The sequence below is a fragment of the Oryza brachyantha genome, chromosome 2, assembly GCF_000231095.2.
Source record: "Oryza brachyantha chromosome 2, ObraRS2, whole genome shotgun sequence".
NCBI classification, from domain to species: Eukaryota; Viridiplantae; Streptophyta; class Magnoliopsida; order Poales; family Poaceae; genus Oryza; species Oryza brachyantha.
The window spans coordinates 23,479,493-23,503,255 of record NC_023164.2 but is presented as its reverse complement, the minus strand read 5'-3'; the positions used below and the strand labels follow the sequence as shown (position 1 = coordinate 23,503,255).

At 40.1% G+C, this 23,763-nt stretch overlaps 2 protein-coding genes across 3 annotated transcripts; one reads left to right on the top strand and one right to left on the bottom strand.

The window, feature by feature from the left end:
• Positions 1–6,692: 6,692 nt before the first annotated feature.
• On the bottom strand, positions 6,693–13,542 carry LOC102719081. Of its 2 annotated transcripts, none has more exons than XM_015833782.2 (4): positions 12,849–13,542; positions 11,497–11,865; positions 7,196–11,428; positions 6,693–7,109 (listed from the first exon to the last, which is right to left on the bottom strand). In XM_015833782.2, the coding sequence occupies exons 1-3, from the start codon at positions 13,101–13,103 to the stop codon at positions 7,253–7,255; spliced, it is 4,800 nt and encodes a 1,599-aa protein (XP_015689268.1). In that variant the 5' UTR covers positions 13,104–13,542; the 3' UTR covers positions 6,693–7,109; positions 7,196–7,252. The 2 variants fall into 2 exon arrangements, with proteins under 2 accessions (XP_015689268.1, XP_006647872.1); XM_006647809.3 differs by having other exon boundaries at positions 6,693–7,088; positions 12,849–13,540.
• A 4,861-nt stretch (positions 13,543–18,403) lies between these two features.
• On the top strand, positions 18,404–22,305 carry LOC102702357 (protein LSM12 homolog). Its single transcript, XM_015833479.2, has 5 exons — positions 18,404–18,663; positions 18,796–18,964; positions 20,776–20,856; positions 21,696–21,819; positions 21,926–22,305. The coding sequence occupies exons 1-5, from the start codon at positions 18,543–18,545 to the stop codon at positions 21,974–21,976; spliced, it is 546 nt and encodes a 181-aa protein (XP_015688965.1). The 5' UTR covers positions 18,404–18,542; the 3' UTR covers positions 21,977–22,305.
• The last annotated feature ends 1,458 nt before the right edge of the window (positions 22,306–23,763 follow it).

Here is a 23,763-nt window from a genome sequence, read left to right as displayed (position 1 = left end):
TTGATATACATTGCAACCATTGATCAATTCTAGTCGTACAACAGGATCGTATGCATATCAATTCTATAACATCAATTTCACATGAATATAAGGAGAAAAATCATAGTCTAATATGCAATGGTATTGGCATAGTAGGTAGCTAGTCAGTGTCGACTCCAGAAATCTTTTTAGTCCTGATAGGAGTTGAGTAGCGCCCTCATTTTTTTCAATTATGATTATGTTTATAAGCCAAAATTTGTATTTTAATCTCAAAATTTAGAGTTGATTTTGAGATTTTTTTCATCATAATTTATGTTTCAGTTTTTGCTTTTAGATCGCTAAATACGTATATAAAAATTTATTCATAAATTATTTTTCATTTGCAAATATATCGTTTGGCTTATTTCTTGGATAAGTCAAGAGATACACACCTAGGACTCTACAATTAGTTTTTATTATCTAACACATTTATTATTTGTCCTTATCCGTTTGTATAGGTGTTCGTATTCTCTCCATGTATAACTTGATACGTACTGCTTCCACCAAAGTAAGTATACGTCTATAAAATATGTTAGGTGTTGGGCCGAATGAATAATAATGCATTCTTAAGATAGGTTGATATTATACTAGATATTTTCTAAGTCAAACGTTTAGCTTTAATCTCTCGTAAGAGAATACTATAATTAATTATTATGAGACCTAACCTTATGGGTGGGTCCCCTATGCCTGACCCTGTATGGGCGGGTCCTCGGTGGATCCTAGACCCATGTGGGAATTGCTATCCGTACCTATGCTAATGATAGAAGGTTTCAATAAAGGCTCTTAACCATGAAAATAGAGATGATCAGAAGCTCCAATCGCTCCTCCTCAATAGCCTCTAAGTCCGATCAGACATTCTGATTAGATTCATTAGGAATTATGATATTTGAATATGTGAGTAATGGCTAGTTTATGCAGGAAGTGTGCATTTAATCTCCAGGTCATTTTGACCTCTTTTACCTTGAAATTTATGTTGAATCTTGTTTGTGAATTTGGTTTTGAGGATTTGGAAAGATTGAGAGGGCAGTTTTGTATTGAGCATTTGTAAATCAACCTTGGGCAACGCATGGAGCCTTTTACTCTTGGAGGACGTGCTCTTAGCCGACTAGGCATCACACCCGTGAGTATCCGATCCATTTGTGGATAGTTAAGGAGAAGTTCGTACTAATTATTCCTCAACTTAGCAAGAACACGAGGGTAAGTATAGTGGATACAGTGCTCACTCGTAAGAGATCGTTTGGTCGAGAGGACTATATCGGAGGTCGCAATATGTTGCTTGGATTGGACCTCCAGGTGTCACCCTAGAACGACTCTTCTTGGTACGAATTCGAAGGGCAAGAGATTCTTGTGGTTGTGAGCTCGGTGAGCCAAAAGATCACGTGGTATCTGGCTCCTTTAGAGTCCCTCAATGGAAACAAGATTTTCTGTGATTTCAACTTTGATGAAAAATATTCTCTCACTCTCTCTTGTGTATATTCATGTTCCTGAGCTACCTCTTTTGTTTATCTAATGTTCCACTATCTTTGTGTGTGGTGTTGCCTTGGTTGAATTTCCAGAGAGAACCAATCTAGGATCGAAAGTTTCAATCAATCTTCTTTTATCTTCTTTGTCATGTAGAGAAGGGCAGTTAGAAGTTTCGATGAGGAATTTGATTCCATGGCCAAGTGTTTTAAAAAAAAATGGCTACCTCCACCCCGCATAATAGACAACTCAACAATCCTTTCATCTTGTATCCGTATCTTCCTTCTGTGCATTCTTTTCAGATTTGGCTTATTATCCATACGTGAAATGAACAACATGAATAGCATACTATTAATTAACCATTAACTAATGAAAACTTAAAAACATAATTATTTGATTTTTAAAAACATCGAAAATTTTCATATCAAATACAATGTTTAGCTACTCGAAAAACGCACTAAACAAATGAGGAGAAACTAAGGCCAATGAGCACTTTAGAATGGACCATTAGTTCAATTGTGTGGTCTCTCTCAAGACACATATCTTTATCTTTCCCTTTCCGCGGCTGCATTCGGCTCTCCCTTTTCTAATCCCAGATTTTCTTAGTTTTTTCTATGCACGTTTCCCAAACCGCTAAACGGTATATTTTTTTAAAAAAATTATATAGGAAAGTTGCTTTAAAAAGTCATATTAATATATTTTATATTTTTTACAATTAATTAATTAATCAATCATGTACTAATTTATTACTATATTTTTTGCGTCGGATATCTAATCCTATGTCTGCTTATGCTTATAAGCCAAAATTTAAAATTTCAACCTTTTAGAGTTGATTTTATGATTTTTATTATAATTTATTTTTTAGCATGTTTTTTTAATTATGAAGAACATATAAATAAAACTTTTATTCATAGATTATTTTTATTTGCAAATAGCATGGTGTAAAACAATCATCCCTGGATACTGGCGAAATAATTAATTGAACCCGAAGCGAGGCGACTGATCGAGTCTACAACCAAGACATGCAGCTGAGGAAAGGGACACGGGCCGTGAAAGCCTGAAAGTGAGCGGCGGCGAGCGAGACGACACTATACGTGCGGTGGGCGACGTCGACGCGGACTGCTGTTCCAAAGCAGCAGCAGCAGCACGGCAGTACTCTAGTGTTTAATTTTGAAAAATTTGTAACCGTGTCATTATAATTTTGTAAAGTTAAAATATGTCACTGGTATCTCAATGACATGTAGGGCTCACATGAGTCAATGACATGTAGATCAGAATGTCCTATGTACGATTTCGTAAAATTATAATGATATGTTTACAATTCTCTTTTTTATTTTAATATAAGCCGGGCAGGAGAGGGACAGGTGGTAGCGAGAGACGGAATAGCGTTGGATCCATCCATCGGCGCCACGGCGGGACGCGGAAAGAGAGGCGGGCGAGCCCCGACGAGCGGCAGAACGGGCGGAAGCAGGAGGGCACCCACCACCACCACGACGCTGCACTGACCGCGACTGTCCCCCTGTCGCCCTCCGCGCGCCTCGTGCCGTGCCGCGACGTCTCGTCCTGCGGGTGCTGTTGTTGCTGTTGCGTGATTACATCGCTCCTCGGTTGCACCCGTGGCTCTTCGTGTCAGCTGCTCTCTCTATTCTAAGCTCTTGTTTAGTTTATAATTTTTTTTTCAAAAACATCGCATCAAATCTTTAGATATCTAAATAAAGTATTAAATATAAATAAAATAAAAAAAATAATTACACAGTTACGGAAGAAATCTTGAGACAAATTTTTGAGCCTAATTAGAAAGTGATTAACCATAAGTGCTACCGTAACCAACATGTGTTAATGATGGATTAATTAAGCTCAAAAAATTCGTCTCACGGTTTTCAGCCAGAATCTGAAATTTGTTTTGTAATTAGACTACGTTTAATACTTCAAATATGTATCCAAAAATTTGATGTGATGTTTTTGCAAAAAAATTTTGCAAACTAAACACCACATAAATATCTTTGAAGATTTTAAATTTTATAGCATATATCAGCATTTATAGGAGAGAATATAATCAATTCGAGGTTCAAATTTTGATCATTCAAATGACTAAAAATATATTTTTATATTTTATAGTCTATACAAAAAATCTAAAAATACCTATATTTTAAAACGGAAATAGTATACAATGTTTCTCGGCTGCCCATGATGTTTCATTCCCATCTTTTAGCCTTTTTTATGCTTATAAGCCAAAATTTAAATTTTTAACCTTAAATCTGGAGTTGATTTTATGATTTTTTTCATCGAAGTTTATTTTTCAGTATTAACTTTAGATCACTAAGAATATGTATATAAAAGCTTAACTTATAATTTATTTTTCGTTTATAAATATTACCTCCATTCTACATTATAAGACTTTCTGACGACATATATACAATCTATATATATGTATACATGGATGAATATAGATAAATCCAAAAAACTTATAATATGAAACGGAAGAAATATGTTTTTTGATTTTTTTTTCATAAAAAGTTAAATAATCACCTCTTTATGTGCGGTTGGAATACAAAACCTTCTAGGCCACATTCGCCAGGGGGTGTAAGTTAACTTAACCGTCTCGTTTTTTGCGCGCACGCTTTCCGAACTGTTAAACGGTCTGCTTTTTATAAATTTTTTTTATAGAAAGCTGTTTTAAAAATTCATATTAATCTATTTTATATTTTTTAATAATTAATAATTAATTAATCATGTACTAATCTATTGCTACGTTTTCCGTGCCGGGTAAATTAACTTATAACCCCAGCCGGCGAACGCGGCCCTAATCTGGTCGGTCTTGCTTGTGAGTTGTGAGAAAGACTGAATTTTTTTCTACCGAAATCCTTACCAGATTGCGCTGCTCATCAATAATTCATTTGAGAAAAAAGAGAATACGATTACATTTGAAGACTAGAAAGATGTATTTAAGACAGTTTTCGTATCTTTAATGGCGGAAAATAAAGCGAACTATTACTAGTCTATAATCGACAATTAATGCCCTGGAGATAATAAATGTTGGTTAATATTGAATCATCTACCGTTCAACCATTTTTCTCTTTTGCTTATACTTATAAGCTAAATTTTAAATTTTTAATCTTAAATTAGAGTAGATTTTAAGTTTTTATCTTAGTTTATTTTTCAACCTTGTTTTTTAAACCACTAATATATATATATTATTTATAAATTATTTTTTATCTATAAATACATTGTTTGGCTCAAATAAATGTCGATACTCTGCCCCTCCATTTTGCCACCACTCGACCTGCACTTTTTTGGGGAACTCTAACGCTGATTCAGAGAGTTGGAAGAAAAGACGACATAAAAGAAGAGAAATCGTGGACCTGGCACTGAGGAAGGTTAGCCATGATGCATGTCAGAGCACATATCAGAGTACACACGGGAACAATCAACCCATGTTATTAGGCGTGACCAACTCAAAAAGATCTTAACAAATGGTTTCAATTCATGAGAACATTAGTAGATGGAATATCTTAACCCTATATGATCTTAGGTGAACTCAAGCAAATTCGAAGCTATACAACTTAAAGCCACTTGAGCCTTAGCCTACAAAGCCACAACCTAAAGACTATTTTACCCTACTTGCATTCCTCTCCTTCAAAACTATGTGAAAACTTAAAAGAAAAATAAAAAAGTTCAGAGTTATCCATTAATTTGACGTCTTCGAAAAAGACTAGAGGAAGCCAACCTAAAACGATAGCCACACCACAAAGAGGTGCCTCTTGGTGATGACGTTGTGCTCCTTCTTAGCAAACCTTGCGGCGGTGTTCAGGGTGATAAACTCCGTATCGTTGACGTCAATGATGGCGTCGAAGAGCGGGGCATGGTCAAGGCCCACCATGCCAGTCCATGCCAGTAGGTGTGTTTCAGTGGCACCCACCCCTACCAGTGGCACAACTCGTGCAGCCACGACTTGCACGTTCTCGTGGTGATCAAATCAGCCTTCCCCACAGCTCATCGCCTTTATATTATGTTTGGACTAGTTGTCTTATATATGGCAAGGTTTTTCTTGCGATTGTTTTCTATGTTAATTTTAAAGTGTTCTTGGTGTTGGTGTGGGGATGAAAGGGAGGAGTAGGATGCAGGTGCTGAACCGGACTTGTACCACCACACACGAAGTCACCCACCAAAACAGAGCCATGGTACATGGGCCGAGACATGCTTAAACCATCAAGGCTTTGCAGAGCTCAATGTTACTACACAACCATTCTCCTAGGGATTGTAATTTTTCCATGGATACTCAACCAGATAGACATAAGCATGGACTTAACATTTTACCTATTGGTACGTCGACCTGTGACCCGAGTACCTAGCAAATGGAAGTTGGGTTTTACTTGTTACCCTTATCGGACCCAATATATACATCCACATATACATAGTTGTTTGTGACCCATGGACCAATATATTGGCCGATTTAACCCATCTAAGTGGATCATACCTATACAAGCAATTTAAGATCCTCTACCATCGACCGGAGAGAATCTTGTCTTTGACATATGAGTCCAGCAACCTCCCAGGCCCACATGTCAGCAACGACTGCACGGTGATGTCGACTGCAGGGGATCTGTTCCATATACAAGCGAAGAGGCAACCTCCCAGGCCCACATGTCAGCAACGACTGCACGGTGATGTCGACTGCAGGGGATCTGTTCCATATACAAGCGAAGAGGAGAGCGGGCAGGCGACAATGAGGGCAGGGGGTAGCGGCACGAAGCATATGCGGCGGCGCAGAGCTCCGCAGGCGATCAGCAAGTCCATATCATGCAGACTTTGTAGCATCTTGCAAGATGGATTAACGGGTAAGCGCAACAATCCTTATAGACTTTTGCAATAGAACTCCCAGAGCAGGGAATGGGACATGCAAGTAGGGAACTATGAAAGTATGCACACAAGTTCACAACACGCTAAACAGTGTACCACACATCCATGAGCTAGCACACAGTGGCCTTCAAAAAAGCGCACATAATATGACAATAGTACACAGCGTGGACAAAATACCTGAGAATTGCAGATTTTCGTCAAAAGCAAAACAATTTGCATCATCGAAAAAACATGGGACATAATAGAGAAGCTTAAGAACAAAAGATACAGCAATGGATTATTGCTTCTCGGTCAGCAAGGCAGCAGTGGATACACCAGAATGACGCGTGCAACCAGCCTACCGGATAGTCCATAAAGTTACATGAGCAAACTGATGCAACGTTTCCAGGTAAATACATGTCATATCTAAATCATATGTAAGGCAGCAGATTTGCTCAACAATGTGAAAATGGTTTGTCATAAGAAACTTTAAACAAACAAGCTGAACTAATTACAACGGCTTCAGATGTTTCTTGAGGCTCAGGTCCTATACCATTCCATCTCCAGAAATACCGGAGCAGATTAGAAGCATGCCTGACAGCTACGAAAATCTAGCAAAGCAACTGCTGAAGCCAGGGAAAATTGTTTCCAGGAAAGTAAGAAATATGATGAACATTTACAGCAAAGTATCATTCCTCTCACAATTCACATCATCACAGGGTCATGCATGAACTGTATATTCCGGCCCAAGTTCCATAATGCAGTTGCCTCTGCAAACAAAAGCACCGTACCTTAATTTCAAAGAAAAAAAAATCAAACGAAGGCTTCAACAGAGAAAAAAAAAGCAGGTTGTTGGAAACGGAATACAAGTACATACAAGCTCACTGGAAGCTGAAGTCACTGTGAAATTGAGGAATGATAAGAGTTAAAAGGCTCAATGCCACGATAATTGCTTGTATGAAGACCGTTCTGCATCCCAACTGCCTTCTGGTTCCTTCCTCTTTATTCCAACACCTGGCATTTGGTACGCTCTTGGGTGCTCTTCCACAAAGGCATGTGGTGGCGTGATCAAATTTTGTCTAACTGGTAAAGATACTCGCTCGTCCTTTATTTCTGCATCTACACTGCCTGGGCCAGAATTAAGATCAAGGCCCTGTCTTCCCCATTTCCGATTACTGTCATGTCCAACAGTGCTGGTTCCTTCAGGAAGGTTTATTGCATATTGCCTAGCATGCTGAGCAGGCATCCCGCCTGCTGGCCCAAGGAGTGTTGGAGCAATGCTAGGAAAATAGGAAACTCCTGTAGGAGCTGAATTGGTAAAAGATGTTGATCCAATTGAAAAACTTGGCGCTTGAAGGTGTACAGCAGGAGTAAAAGGAAATCCAGCATATTGATATGCAGGAGGGTGAAAAACCATGGTTGGTGAAGCAGAAATAACTGGAGCACGGGAGGAATCATTTCCACGTTGGACACCATCCGACAAGGATGTAATGATCCTCTGTGTTCCACTTCCTGCAGCTGTTTCCACAGGGTGCGGCTGTTCTCCTCTAGAAGGTAAAAATGACTGTACAGCAACAGGAGTACAAGGGTTGGCAGAAGCAAACCATGGTGATACATTACTCATCTCCGCTCTGTTCATTCTGACGCCAGAGACTTGAGGAAGGAATGGTATACTGCTGATATTTTTGGATGATAGATTCCTTGGTGCATGTTCTGTACCAGCTTCATCAAGAGTTGGCCCATTATTGAGATCGAAATCCCTCGAGCCATTTGTATTGGCGCTAGAGAAAATTCCAGGTAATGGTCTTGACAACAAAGGGACCTCCACCCTGTGGGAAGTGTTCGGCACAAATTGCCCGTTCTCTGCTACTTCATCAGCTCTGTTCAAGTCAAGTTCAATGCCAACACTTCGTACAGGGCCATTGCTTCTTCTAGTATTGCCAGATTCAGAACCAGTTGTCTGAACAGAACTTTGTGAGACGTCTTCCTCAAGAAATTGGTCATCTGCTACATTTAAATCGATGTCAAGTGCTGGGCGATGTTTCCCTGAAGTATCAGATGCTGGATTGCCAGATGCGCTGAGAGTCATCTCCAAAATTTTCCTTGGTTCAGCAGGACGAAATGCACTTGTGGCTGCTGAACCTTTCCAGCCTGTTTCAGGCTTCAATCTTAGTAGGTTCTCAGGAGGAACAAAGGGACCTTTAGCTGGAGCAGCTACCGTTATCGGAGCAGATAATGGAGAAGGACGAGGTAAATGAATTGCAGAAGAACATATAGCAGGAGAGGTATCTGGCTCAGATTGATGTACCTCGTCTCCAGGTATTCCTTCATTCAAGTCAAAATCAAGTTTGGCTGTAGCACTAGAGCTGATCTTGGCAGCAAAAGAAGAACCGTCATCTGATGAGACAAGGTCCTCATTCCCACTTGCGTCATCACTTGATTTCTTTGAGCTGTGCCTAGCACTATTTTCAGTATCCTGTGAGTTGGTAGCTCCAGGTCTTGCATGACTACTTGATTCACTGGAATTATCCTTTGATTCTTTAATACTAATTCCATTTCCTACTGGTACAGCTAGTTTTGTAGCATCAGCTGAGGAAGAAGGCAGCTCCTTTACCTGCTCTCTCAGCACCGTGTTACCGACCAGCATACCATCAGACTTTTTCACCTCCATGGTTGAAGATGAAAATGAAGGCTCCACGTCCAATTTAACAGCAGCACTGTCACCAGATCGGTCAATGGCTTCTGAATTATCTGGTTGACCTAGGCGATGCTTCTGATCTGTTGACTTTAACAACCCATGAGCTTGTTTGTCACTGCCACGTAATTCAGTTGTTGTGTATGAACTTGTATTGGATTTTGGGTCAATCTTGATGTCAGCTGGCTGTTTTGTTACCAACTTCTCACCATCATCACCAAGTAAACCATGCGAAGAAACCAGATTTGAACATTTATCCGTATTCCCAACTTCATGATTTTCAGTCTTAGGGGATTCAACATCTTTAGTATTTATTCCAGGTACCATATTGTCCTTTGCATCCACATGGCATTGTTCCTCCTTTGTAACCAAACCTGCACCAATTTTCTCACCCTTATCAGAGGTGATTTTTTCAGCATTATTTGTTGGCCCTGAATGCCGTGACAAGTCCATGTCACTTTGTACTTTTAGCTTCCCAACGTTGTCTCCTTCACGCCCCTCTTCATTTGCTGGTGAATTTCTAGGTGAAGCAGATGAAGAAATCAACTCAGATTTAGATATTTCTCCCGCAACACTGGCAAGGAGATTCATAGCTGTATCATCTCCAGCTTGCAAAGAATGACTAGCTTCAGAGTACTTGATTTCAATCAAAGCATTCATAGGGTTGAACGAATTTCTCCCCCCACTTTCACTTGAGCAAACCCCCTTTTCATTAACATCTGAACAAACAACTCGTGAAGCAGGTGCATCTTTGCCAGCTTCTTCAGTTGTCCTACTGCGATCGTCAGTCAACATAGCATGAGGTGATTTGTCGCCTTCCTCAGAAACTGAAGTTCCTTTAACATCATTGCTATGCCAAGATTCAGCATTTGTATCATTGCCTAAATGAGGAGGATTTGAATTCTCAATTTTCATTTTCACTCTACGATCACTCTGTTCATGCTTATCAGGAGAGGAAGCTCTACTCCCTTCCTCAAAAGAACACCCGCTTGCACTCCTAGCAGGGCTACGGGCAGGATTTGGAAACCGAACAATCAATCTATGTCCGTTGCCCTGATCTGATGGTATGTCAGTTCCTTTCTCGCATGCTGTGCCAGATTGGGGTGCCTTTTCTGGTAACGAAGAGCGATCAACAGAGGTAGATCTAGCCACAACAGCTTCCTTTTGGACTCCTGAACCAAGAATCCCATTGTTTGTTCTTCGATGGACACGTGAGGAGCTCCCAGATGTTCTACCAGCAATGCCAGAAGCTGCTGTAGAACTACGGGCATCCTCCTTCGAAGAACCGATTGTTTTTGCATGTTCACTAGAACATGATTGGCTATTGTTCATAGACTGACTTGAACTGCTGCTTTTCTCCTCTTTAACCACAGGCAGCTCAGAGCCACAAGTCCCACCAGTTGATCTACAGGGTTGCTCCTTCAAGTTGGTTACCGTGTTTCCTGGTTGCATATGTTGTAATTTTGAAGAACCAGATACCACAGGACTCGATTTCGCAGGAGCATCAGCGTTTCCAGGTTTAGAAGTCAAAGCCTTCGATGAAGAAAGTTGAGACACTGGGCTTTTCAGACTTGGTTCACTTGAGCCACTTCGTCTATTTCCAGCACTAGAAATTTCTGGAAACCCAGGTTTTCCTGGCCAGGATACAGCCTGACCTGATACCACTGGCTTCACATCATTTGACTTCATTTCAGCATCAACACGCTTCTTCCAATTTTCGACAAGACACTTTGCCTTCTTCTGTATATCCGGATTTTTATGGCTTCGCAGATGATTGACGGACTTCCCAATACTGCAACTTTGTAAGGCAGTGAGGTTAATAGGCAATTTTGCCAGTGCACGGAGCAAAGCAAGAAGAAGATCTTCCATAGGTTTATCAGTTTCTTTAGGACTACCAGCTTCACCAGATTTCCCTTTGTGAGCTTCTTGAAGCCAGTCATCAAAAATAGGAAGACCCCGCAGCTGCACAAATCTACCAAGGCAATCAGGGCTTTCTGTAGCTGAAATAATATCAGCTAGCATGACCCGACCGGCCAAGTCTATCTTCCGCTCAGTTCGATCTAGTTGCATCAAATGAACTAGCTTCTCTGCAGCTTCAGCATGTGGAAGACCACCTTTTTCTGTTATCTTTGTGATTTCAGACTTCAGATTCTCCATCTTAAAGTTGCCTGGTTCGCCATCTTCAACCTTTAGCACACGCTCACGGTCTCGCTTAGCTAGATCAGTTCCTTGCTCACCCCTGTCCCTCTTCTTTCCTTTTGAGAGACCACAGTTTTGCGCACCATCAGAACCAGATTTTTGCTGGGCAGATGATGGTCCATTTAGCCGCTTTGGTGAGCGCCCACCTGACTGCACTGCTGCATGCATTTCTAGCTTCGTTCTGTACAGAAGTCGATTTACTTCTTCCTGCCGCTCCTGGTCATGAATTGAACACCTTAGCTCAAAAACAATACAGAATAAAGGAAGGTAACTGTAGAACTTACATTTATATAATCCTGGTCAGTAAGCCACCATAAACACCTGTTGTCAATATCATAGACGCGCCAACACACAAATGAGGAAATTCCAGCTGGAAGCTCAACGCCTTTACGTAAAAACGCAACTTTGCAAGGATGCAGCAGTGAGACGGCAGATGTCTCGTCCTGATGGAAAGAATAGAAGATCTCGTTTGGTGCAGCGCTCAGCTGTATGCCCTTGTTAAGCTTGATGTCGGCTGGTCTATAGAGCCAACTTACACGTAACTTGGGAAAGCCGTCCTCCTTTTTCTCAATCCAACGTATCAACCCAATGAAAGGGGGAACTTCAACAGCCTGAAAAAGCGCGCAGTCACCGACACGGAATTCACGCCCGTCCTGAATAATCAATGAATAATTTAGTATGTGTACAGTGGACAATTTATAATGCATATAAAAACACTTAAAGACACATGTTGACATTCAAGAAACGTAAGCACACTTATACAAAGATAATAAAGAAGAAAACAATATCACGGTGCAGCCAAAACACAGGGAAAAAAATTATCTAAGAAGTTTCATGTTGTAAAGCAGCCAAATGTTCGATGTACAAGGTAATGTTGGAATTGTCAATTAACATGCTAGTAAAAGCCGCTTTAAATCCTATATGATGACCATTTCAAGGATACGATAAACATTTAAAAACAAACTGCAGATCATGTAAGGTTGATGGTTTACATGATTCAGAGAGAGCAGTCTACATCAATTTTTGGTTCCCAATCGTGAGTGGTATAACAATCCCATTTTGTCTTTTATATCTTAGTCTCCAACATTGAAAAGAACAATAATGATTATTAGTTTATTTCTATGCAATACATTAATAAAAACAAGCAAGTATTAGCAGTAGCAGGTGTGGAAATATTGGTAAACTTATAGCTGTATATTCTCTCGATATTACATGCCTATAGGCCATTATATAAATGCCACTCCTAACAACAAGACGAATGGTTTGTCAAAAAGCTTTTGTGATGAACACATAGCTTCACACAAATCTTATATATGGGTGTGAAAATTGTCAAACTGACATGTTCCAAGAACTCAATAATACATGGAAATACATGTTGCACTACTTTGAATATAGCACGGCCCCAAATGACACACCCGATACATCTCGTCTTTACTCGGTGAAAATTTGCTGATATGACACAGGTTACCATAACCAATATATCAGTCAGGCGAGGAAATCTAGTTACTACAGAACAAAAAGATTTAATGATCCAAGCTTAAAAATAAAGGCAATTTGGTCACAGCAGCATGCTCAATTTCATATAAATCTCATCAGGTTCAGTAAACCCCAAAGCAAATCACATCAAAGGAGGCACCTTTACGAAGGAATCTGATGAAGCTGGACGGGGAGAATCAACACGGTCCTTCTTATGCGCTGCAGCTGGCGGAGTCGTCGGCGCAGGTGGATAAGAGGTCGTCAGGGGCGGAGGAACAGAGGAGCGGGAAGGAGGAGAAGCTTGTCCCTGTGCCTGTGGTGGAGCTGCCTCTACGCGAGTTACTGGCCACATGTGCCGAACGAGACGCCGACTCTTGCCACAACCCTCACCGCCGCCTTCGCGCCACCCATGCATAGCCTTGCATCTTCCCCGCCGCCGATCCCTCCTCGCCGTCTCCCGGCGCCGCGCCGCACCATCACCAGATCGCAGCCACCCCCGCCGCCACAGCCACCTTCGCTAACCCTAACTCCGGAGCAGCGGATCCGCCGGGCCCCCCTCCATACGCCTCGGATCGCCCAAATTCACCTCGAGCGCGCCGGTCTGGACGAGACGCCTCCCCCAGAACCGCAGATCGGAGCTCGAATTCGGCCGAATCGACTCCACCAGACGGGCGTTCCGCCTACAAATTTGGGGATTTGGGGGCTGGGTCAGAGAAGGAGACCGGGCGTGGGGTTTGGCCTCGATCTGTGGTGGGGTGGTGGAGAGAATGGAGAAAAATTTCGCGATTTGGGAAGAGAGAGAGGCGGATTTGGGAGGAGAGAGATGGTTATATGGAGCACGGCAGAGAGACGACGGCGAACGAGATTGGGAAGAAGGGGAATGCGCGATGCGGGGGCGTCCTCGGGAGAGGAAAGCGAGGGGCACTTCCGCCATTTCATCCCCCTCTCCCCGCACGGAGACTCTCCGTGGCCCACCTGTCAGTGGCGACGTGCGGCCGGCTCCCACCCGAGCAGGTCTCTGACAGGGCGGGCCCTGTTGACTTGCGGGTGGGCAAGTGGTGGTGTCTGTAGTGATTTTCCTCGCACGCTGATGTGGATGCTGGTGGACGGATTTGACAAGTGGTTGTTTCGGTACGCGCACCTCTTCCCCCCGTCCCGTTCGCGCGGTCCCTGACGGCGTGGACCCGCGCGGGGTGGGGGGCCCGCGCGGTGGTAATGACGCGAGTGGGTTGGAGTTCGGGTGAGCGGTCGCTGTGCGCTCGGGCTGCGACGCGTGATGCCGGGGGCGCGACACGCCGTGGACGGCGGGGTGGGGGAAGCTGGCGCTGGCAACGGCCACAGGGTTGCCACGGATGCGATCTCACTGGAAGGTGGGCCCGCGTATTTTTTTTCTCTCGGCCCACTTGCGCCGCGGGGGGCTGTGAAGTGGACTTCTCTCACGTGGGGGCTCCCCCTCTCTCTCTCTCTTTTCCCCTTCTCTCTGTCTGTCTCTCTCTTTTGTGTGTGTGGGTTGGAGAGCAGAGTGAAACGTGGGTGGTCTGTAGTGAGAATGGGCCTTGTGGGCTGCAAACTGGCCTCCCGTGTTTCGCGGTTAGCGGATCTTCGGGTATGTGTCAGCGGTGGAGACGGACTCTTGTAGCGGCGCGTCTGGTTGCATTCCGCGGCTCTGCCTCCGCCGTAGTAGCCTGCCAATGGGACGAATGAGAATGTATTAAATGCACTAGTTTTTTTAATTTAGATTGTTTATGGTTGATTATAAATGAGATGTTGCTTAAAATGGTTTGGATCGAATGGTTTATAGAGACAAATAAGTCGGTATAGATTGGATTTTGGTTAGGTGATTTAGGTTCTAAATGGATTTTTGGCCCGTTGAGGTCAAATCGATCCCTTGAATTAGTTATCCAATTGATAAGAGAAGAGATATACATGGGACATATATGTAGAAATTGATTAAAATTTATATAAAGTAGCTCTTATAGACAATCAATCATCTCACTAAATTTTAGTCAAATTAAAAAATAGTGTGAACATGAGTTTAAAAATTTTATATCTGAGTTTATACGTACTAAATGGTACATCTATTTTGCTTGAGTCGATTGGACTCGTTTTAGCCAAAATGGTTTGGTGCGAATTAGGCTAAAGATAAATTTAGATTGGTCTGGGTTAGGTTCTAATAAAAAATAATTGGTATGAGTTGTTTGGCGAGCTGCTTCGTAAAAAGGTGGATTGAAGCGGATTTAGATTGGACTGAAGCCCATAAGAGCAGGTACAATAGCAGGCTATAAGTCAGCTATAAGCATATTTTAAAGAGATAAGAGATGAGAGAGAAGAGAGGTGGACTACTAATTTGTAGCCAGCTGCACGCGGACTCTAAGACAGAGTGTGTATATGACATGTGGGACCATGTAGTAATGTTTTATAAACAACTATTGTATGAATGGGCTATTAGATTGACTATAGATGAATTGGAGCTAGTGGTTGGCTATACTATTGAACTTGCTCTAAGCAAGCTTAATCATGAGACATAAACATTTTCCATCGCTTTATGCCTTCAAAATATTTGAACTATGTCCGCTTGTAGTAAATCCAAACATTTTCCTGTTAAGAAACTTGATGATACATTCTCCTCATTAGATTATACTCGATTGGTCAATAATAACCTCTGTTCATAGAAAATATATGCCAGAAAGGAAGTAAGGATGAAGGGTCAAAATATCCCATGAGTAGTATAGTGTGATAAAATTTCTCGATTATGAATTAAGCCTAGGTAAGAAGGTATAGGTTCATTTATTTTAGAACGAATTGAGTAAACTATGTATGTTATGTACGGGTTAATTCAAATCTATTTACTTCCTAATGCCATGTCACGAGATGCCCGATGTCATATTTCTGTGTGTCAAGGGCACTAGTACAACAAATTATCATCTATTGGCTTACTCGTAATCCCTAATGGCCTATCGATAAAAAATACTTTATGGAAAAAATTATATGGGTACATAAGTGGTTTTAAATAAACACGTAAATAAATTATGATGAACAAGACCGGAATCAACTCCATAAATATGTTTTAAATTAGTTTTTGGCGGTGGCTTATAAGATACGATACAAATGACAAGGGCGTTGAAAGCAACTACAACAGTTTGATTTAAATATTATTGCATACGTTAAGTGGTGTAGTTTTGTAGATAAACCTAACTACATCAATAATTGTCATGAGATTATATTTCAAATCCTTGCGTTAACATTAGAAATTCTATTTCATTTTTGGATAGACAGTGTTAGATACTATTATTTACTTCTAAAGGATATCTTACATCATCGTGAATTATGGATGTAAATAGCACTGCACTGCAGCACTATGTGCAACTACGGATCATTGTGTGATGTTTTGCATTCGCAAAAATTGCATGTAGAGGCTTCAAATATACTTACCACTCACTTGTGTTTGATATTCAATGTATTAAAACCACAACGGTAATGACCTTTGTTGCACCCACGGTGTAGTATCTTATAGTAATTATGCAAGTACATTCTCAAAGCTGCAATTTGTGTTGTGATACTAAATATAACGATACAGTTAAGTATGGTTATGACATACCCCTCCTCATTAGAGTATTCTACTTATATGACAAGTAAGACCTCTCTAATGTGGACCGGATTTATAGAAATACGTCTTGAATGTGTTATGCCGTATTGATAATGTTAATTAATTTTCCATGTACTTGTTTAGAGTTTAAAAACAATTTAAAAAATAAAAACATTAACAATATATAACAGATTGAGTGTCAACTAATCAATTAATGAACTCATATTTCGATTATGCACTGTTTTTTCCGTGTTAAACACGTTGATATTATTTGTAACACTAAGACAGTTGTAAACTTGTCAATGCATAATTAATCGACATTCAAGGATTTTTGTTTTGGATGTCTTGGTGTTTTACACCGATGCTAATTCGCCACTTCACGACCATGGCCTGTTTAGTGCATCGTTAGTAACAATGTTATTAAGGATAAAAACATAGATAAGCAACCTCAACTATGTTTGTATTTTTTTAAACAAAAACAAAATTGAAAATAGTAGAACCGTAAATGAAAATGGCATCAAAAATATCAGAAAATCAAAACATAGGTATGCAGATAGACATGTCAGTACGATGAAAACGGATAATAATTGCAGGAAACATCATAATTATAAATCATAAATCATGTATGTTATTCAACATGACTATCGAATATGACCAATATAGATTCAACATATACCATGTAAATTATAATATGTCTCTCCTTTAGCTATGTACTCTAATTGGGGATTTAACTGAAGAGTTGACGAACCTCTAAACTATGAATCAAACAAAGACGTTGATAATATATACTATTGGGTATATAGAAATACGGTAATTACCATACTGTAGTACTATTTTGTTAGAAACACACGAAAATAAGGAAAAAATAGGTAGAAAATCATATTCCCTTTTGTTTCAAGAAACTAGTGACAAATCATTGATCTGAATAGATGCTGTATTCGATTTCTTATTCGCATGGGCAGTAGAATAATAATAAGCATAGATGTAAAGGGTATTACATCTATATTGTTGTCTTGCATATAGATACATATACCTATCGTAGTATATACACCCATAATATGAAGAGGAGTGGACTAGCTGCTATACATACGAATGCATCAAATGATGTACATACGATGACGGTCAGTCTACCACGCCGCGAGCTCCTTCCGTCGACGCGCATTTGATTCATCCGCAGACCGCGTGCTCCTTCTGTTGACGCGCCGTTTGATTCGTACGCATATCGTACTCCTAGCACCGTACACATAGCACTTTTCATATGAAGAGTACTATTAGAGTAAACATGCATAAGTTTGGTATAAGCCATCCTATATTTAGGTCAGAGATATAAACCCTAGAAAACACAGGAGATGGAGTGCTCCTATTTCACACCTTTTCTCCATATTACTTGGTATTCTTAAGGACACCATAACAATCCTAGCTAACAGCCCAAAGAGTTATCTATCTTGCTAGCGATTTGTAATTTTAATAGTTCCATACACAGAAAGAGAAAATAGATACATTGTGCATCATCTTTGTGGCTTATTGTGTGGAGGCTTCATAACCAACTAAAGATAACCAACTGGGGAGAGCTCCACGCGCAATGGATCTGAATCCGAGCGAAATCGCGAGAAGAATAGCTAGCAGAAGGCCGACAATTTAGCATATCATCGTGTGTGCGAGATGAGCGACGAGAGTCACCGCTAGCTCGATTTTTTATACACCTTTTCTTTTCTCCGTACAGGATACATGCTGACGTGTATAAACGCAGAAATAACTGACTCAATAAACTTATGGACGCCCGCCCTAGTTTATTAGGATATTTCCAACCCAATGATTAGAATGATGTCCATAACATTAATTAAGTTGCCATCTAGGATGAAAGATGATGTGCCAAGTGAATAAATGAGAAAAGAGAACGAAACCATGTCTTGCATGAGATATGGTTTTTACACAATATTTAAGATATCATGTGAGATAAGTAGCATTAAATTAAAGTATGAAATAGTGGTGTTTACATTAAAAGAATATTGTCTAATACTAATTTCTTGATGATGTAAAGCTTATAGAACTCCATCTAATGTTATGGGTTGGAAATACCCTTATATTTCGTCCGTAATAGCTACTCCTAGGGCGCCTAGCTGAAATGATCCGACACTACACAAGCAGGCTGAATCGGGAAAGGAAAAAAAGAAGAAAGGTAAAAGAAAAAACAAGCCGCCGTAGATTCCTCTGAACCCCAAAATCTCAAGCCTCTCCCATCTCCCATCGGCGGCTGGCGGCGGCGAAATGGAAAGCGGCGGCGAGGAGTTCGCGATTGGCGTGCTGATCTCCGCGAAAACCACTCTCGGCGACGAGTTTGAAGGCCAGATCGTCTCCTTCGACCGCCCGACCAACCTTCTCGTGATTCATATCCTTTTCCATCTCCCAACACCCGCTGCTACTGTGCCCGTCTGTTCTTTCCCCATCAGTTAGTGCTCTACAACTTCTGTCTGTGCGCGCTTGTGCGGTTGTTTTTTGTTTCCATGACGGCGTAGATCACAGGAGGGCGTGGGGAAGGCGGAGAGAGGGGAGCGGAGGAACGTTCGGGTGATTAAGGCGAACTACATCCGGGAGTTCTCCGTGGTAGGCAGGGCCGACGACCCACTCGACCCGGCTGGCTGCGTGCTCGACCTGTCCGCCATCCACGCCCGGGAGGAGGCCGCTCTCAGGTCCGTGCGTCATACTCCCCATCTCGATCCTGTCGTGCTACTGGTGCGTTCTTTGCTGTGCGCTCTCTTTCAGATTTGGTTTTTAGGCTGAAGCTGGAGTTATGCAACTCGTGGTAACCTGCATCATGTGACAGTTTTTTTTATATACTAGTTATTGCAAATGTGAAATTCATGGCAAACAGAAGACATTTTTTTTCTGAGATAATCATCAATCAACTTATGTGGAGTAGCTATAGAAAATTGGACCTGATTTTTCTAGCTGTTACAAGTGATATATTATCTGGATTTGCAGTCAGAATAAGTGATAGCAAGTGAACTAGGACACACAGATGCTTGAAAACAGAAGTGGAGCTAGAACAAAGGCCATGTTATCTAAAAGAAAGAATTATACTGTTTAGGCTGTTCTAAAGTTCTTGATCTTTCTTCAAAATAATTAAGAGTTGAGATTGAATTTATCAACTAACTAAGCCAAAAAAGCAGCAATCTAAAACTTGTCTTGGCACTACAGATTAGAATAGCATAGGTTTGTTATTTGGGTCGGAGATTCATAGTTTGTTGCCTTGTTGCTCTCCATCCAAACTGACAGTAGCTATTCTGGTCTTTGGACAAGAAAGCAAAAGTCCTATTTTCCAACCTGGTGTGCTGTACAATTTAACATTGCAGGATATTTGCTGTTTTAGAATCCAAGAGAGCATGGAAGATTGTAAACCTTGATTTGAGAGGTTGTACTTTTGCCTCATCAAGAATAGTGCCCCCTGTAGAATTACAGACCTGTAAAATGGCTTGCACCTTAGCTCTAGCGCTTGTGCTATTTACTTATTCAGTCCCGCTATACGCACGACCCAATTGTACTATCTGCGTAGGATTAAAACACTGCAACTATTGATTAGGCAAAAGGGGTCAAGTGAGTGGTGCTGCAGCCGTTGGATGGTTGAGTCATACGTAGGTTGGATGGTTGAGTCGTATGCATAGCAATTTTCTTACTTATTTTGAGGAACTGTTCAAAACTGGCCTGCTTCTTTTGGCATGCAGATGGACCATGTCTGCTTGGCTCCTTGTTATCTGTTGTCATAGTTTGATGTCTTCAAGCATAAGCTGTAATCTAAATGTTTTTTTTTTGTTATACTCTTTTATGAATTGTTAGACGAGCTGAATTATCTATGGTATATAAAAAGTAAATGTATTTGTGTATGTTAGTGTTAAAATGTCATTTTATAATTTGCTGGCTGATTGCAAATTATATGTGATTTCTTCTAGGAAGTAAATACACTTTTTCAAGTTTAAAATTTTTTATATGCATATTTTAAATTTATTGCACCACATGATATTTGGCCAGTGAACTCTGAAAAAATGTTTGCTTCATCTACTTAATAGGTGATGTTTTCATTGACACTGAATGCTAAGTTACTGCTTTGGGGGTATTTATGTTTTGATGGAAGCACCATACATGGCGATGTTACAGTCTGTTGGCTGGTTAGTTTAGTTATGGAGAAAATTGCTCGACTACTGATGTTGTTGACTAGATGCAATATGTGGCATAGCCAATGTATCTCTTGGCATTGGTTTATTGTGTATGGTCTGTATCTCTGTGACACTGGTTTGGTTCTGAAGTGTTAGTGGATTTCTCAGTCCATAACCTTTCGCCTTTTTGGCACTTAATGGTTCAAAAATATCTCACTTAAAGGTTCAAAAATATCTTATACAGTTACATATTGCAGCAAGCTTGTTCTTGCTAGCAAACTCAGAATTAGCTCACTCACTACTGTGTCCTGCATTATGTTGATTCTCACACTGCATGCAATGATGTGCAGACAGGCTGAGATTGAAGCTGAGAGAATTGGTGTTGGTGTCACCCCAGAAGCTCAAAGCATATTTGATGCTTTGTCCAAGACGTGAGTTTGACCTTTCATATCTGTTTTCGAAAGAATTTCACATTTCTGCACATGCTACTGTCATAATGTTCATACACCTATGACCTATTGGATACATACTCCAAAGGTATATTTTAAACTCGACCTTGTTCCATTGACAAATCTGTATTTCACAAATACGGAGCCCAAAATTCAAGTCTGTGATCTCTGCATGTACTATGAATAAGGTTCATGCCTATAGTATTTTGCTCATTTGCTGCTCTAAAAGGTGGAGGAATGTCCTTACATAAAGTACTGTTCATACACATGCCCTTTTCTTGCAAGGATATTTGAGAAATTTTATTAGTTTTGATTTGAAGCTTCTTCCAGGTGTGATAGCACGGTGTTCTCTTCACAAATTGATACTTTGTTTTTTAGTGTGTTCTGTTAGGTGATTATTCTCCGCATTTCGCAATTTATTTTCAGTTTGCTTTAGCGAAAATAACATCCAGTGATACGTGGATGGTATTCTCCAACTTGTTAGATCTTGGTAGTGCCATGGGGCAATTCCGTCCTGCTTCTAGTTAAGAATACAAAATGGTAACATTTTCCTATGTTCTATGCATAGGGTAATCTTGCACTGGCATCATGTCTTTCATAGCAACAAATTTTCTTTCCTTTTATTCATTTTTGTTTTGTTGGTATCAAATTGGTTTCTTTTAATGTATCTTACTCTAATTTGTTCAGGAACTATGTTCTATGTTTCACCATTATCCATATTCTGTCCTCACATGTTGCATTGGCATATGAACGTAATGAAACACTGCCTTTTATTTAAATTTGCAAACTTGTATGCATATGACAAGTTATATTTTTCTCAGGCTTCCAGTTCAATGGGACAAGACTGACATTGTTGTAATGAAGGAGGTTCGTGTATGCAATCCATACCTGCCTGAAAATGTCAGTGGAGGAACATCTGCTGCAAATGAACGGGTTAAGAAAGTGGTAATGCTTTGATGCTTGTAAACCATATTTGTTCTTTCAATTAATATAAATTAGCAAACATGCTAATCATTCTGTATCCCTTTTCTTTTGGCGGCCTGTCTTGCAGCTTGACTTTGAAAGGAAAAGACTACTTGTGCGTGTACCTGGCCAATTCTAACTTACCCGACTTGCCTAATTTTCATCTGAACTCCCCCTTTGTACTCCAAGTTTAAGGCTGCTTCATCATAGATTTTTCTAAAATTTGTTTCTGCAAAACCCATGCCATAAACTATCTCATCAGCTAGCTAAATCTGTATCCTGTCATAGATGTGCCCTTAGAATAATTTATCACGCTGATGTTAATTTGGTGGCTGATTGTAAAAGGGCTTTGATTGAGGCGAACATAGAAAGTAAAAGTTGATTGATAACATGGAATGAATGGTGAGTTATATGTAACTACGAGAAAATGGGGAGGTACAGTGAAAATTAATCAGTTGGACTTGCGTACTTTGTTGTGATATTAGTAACTCCAGTTTATTTATTATTCTTCTTGGATAATCAGGACCTACCATTTTATTTCTGACTACAGAATTGATATAGGAGAATGGAGGCATTTCGTAGCCCACAGGAACCGCAACTTAAATTATCCAATCATGTATAAGGTTAAGAAGTGGCAAAACATCTTTTCCGTGTTTAATCTTATTTTTTTGTCATATAATGCATAGAGAACTGTTAATGCTGGTCCGCTAGCGTATATGTTATATGCATGTTATCATATAATTCCTTGGGACGACAAAAGAATGATTATATCGATGCTAAAATATGTTCTCATTCTTGGATCCTATGTCACGGTAATATTGGATCCTATGTCAGAGCATTCTTAGTAGATACTCTATCTTATTTTTCGTCCCAAAATAGAGTATTTATGGCAAAAGAAATGTTGCTTTAGCATATAATTCATCCCATCCTAAAAACTAGAGCACCATTTATATGGAAAATATAAATGATGTTGTCTATCATCTATATCTCAACATCCAATCATAAGTGAAGATAGCAATAACAACATGAGAGAAGACTGCTATAAAATATTAATAAAATATGCAAGTATGATATAATATGGATGTTCCGTTGGAGTGATAACTGATATAAGTAGAAAACTATTTTAAATGATCATCTAAATAACAACATAGATGATTAAATTTGAATGAGATGATGGGACGCTCTCATATATTGTTGCTTTTTACTGGCTTATTTCTTAAGGTTGGTCTTTTCATGTAAAAAACCAAACAACATATTTGCAACCAAAAAATAATTTATGAATAAAATTTTATATACGTGTTCTTAAATATCTGAAAACTAAGGTTGACAAATAAATTCCGGTGGAAAACCACTAAAATCAACATTAAATTTAAGGTTAAAGAATTATTTTTGTCTTATAAGCATAAAAAAAAGATGCGGGTGTAAGGTGTTGTGCGGCTATTTTGGTTTGAACGCAAAGTATGCCCTACCAAATTGCCGGTACTCCAATAGTGTTAGGTTTGCTACCAAAATGTACCAACAACACAGATAAGCTGTAAGGTTTTGTTATTCCCGACATTTTGACATGGTAACAAAGCAGAACAGCCCGTGCAAGAATGGTTATTTTTCAGAGAATAATTGATTTTATAGATAAAACCTGCTGTACTGTGCTTTTGCTCCCTCACATGCACCTTTTTTTTTGGACACAACAAAATCCCATTTCCAAATTAGATTTTTCGAGCGAGTGCATGAAATGTGTTTATTACCATCCATGTTCTCGATAACAATGGACACTGTGATGCTGTTCTCATATGTTAGAGCATCTCCAACAGATAGTCTAAATTAGACTCTCGAAATGCCTATTTGGCCACGCTTTCCATTTTATTTGGCCACTCAAATTCGTTTTTTACTCCAATAGTCTCTTCATCCAGCGGGCCGGCGCCGGGA

Bases quoted from the DNA above. Each gene is read 5' to 3' on its own strand.
- LOC102719081 (XM_015833782.2), bottom strand. From the start codon at position 13,103: ATGCATGGGTGGCGCGAAGGCGGCGGTGAGGGTTGTGGCAAGAGTCGG. The intron at 11,866-12,848 runs GTGCCTCCTTTG...TTGATTATTCAG, and splicing joins CATCAGATTCCTTCGTAAAG to GACGGGCGTGAATTCCGTGT. The intron at 11,429-11,496 runs GTAAGTTCTACA...ATTCATGACCAG, and splicing joins CTGACCAGGATTATATAAAT to GAGCGGCAGGAAGAAGTAAA.
- LOC102702357 (XM_015833479.2), top strand. From the start codon at position 18,543: ATGGAAAGCGGCGGCGAGGAGTTCGCGATTGGCGTGCTGATCTCCGCG. The intron at 18,664-18,795 runs ATATCCTTTTCC...GGCGTAGATCAC, and splicing joins GACCAACCTTCTCGTGATTC to AGGAGGGCGTGGGGAAGGCG. The intron at 21,820-21,925 runs GTAATGCTTTGA...CCTGTCTTGCAG, and splicing joins ATGAACGGGTTAAGAAAGTG to CTTGACTTTGAAAGGAAAAG.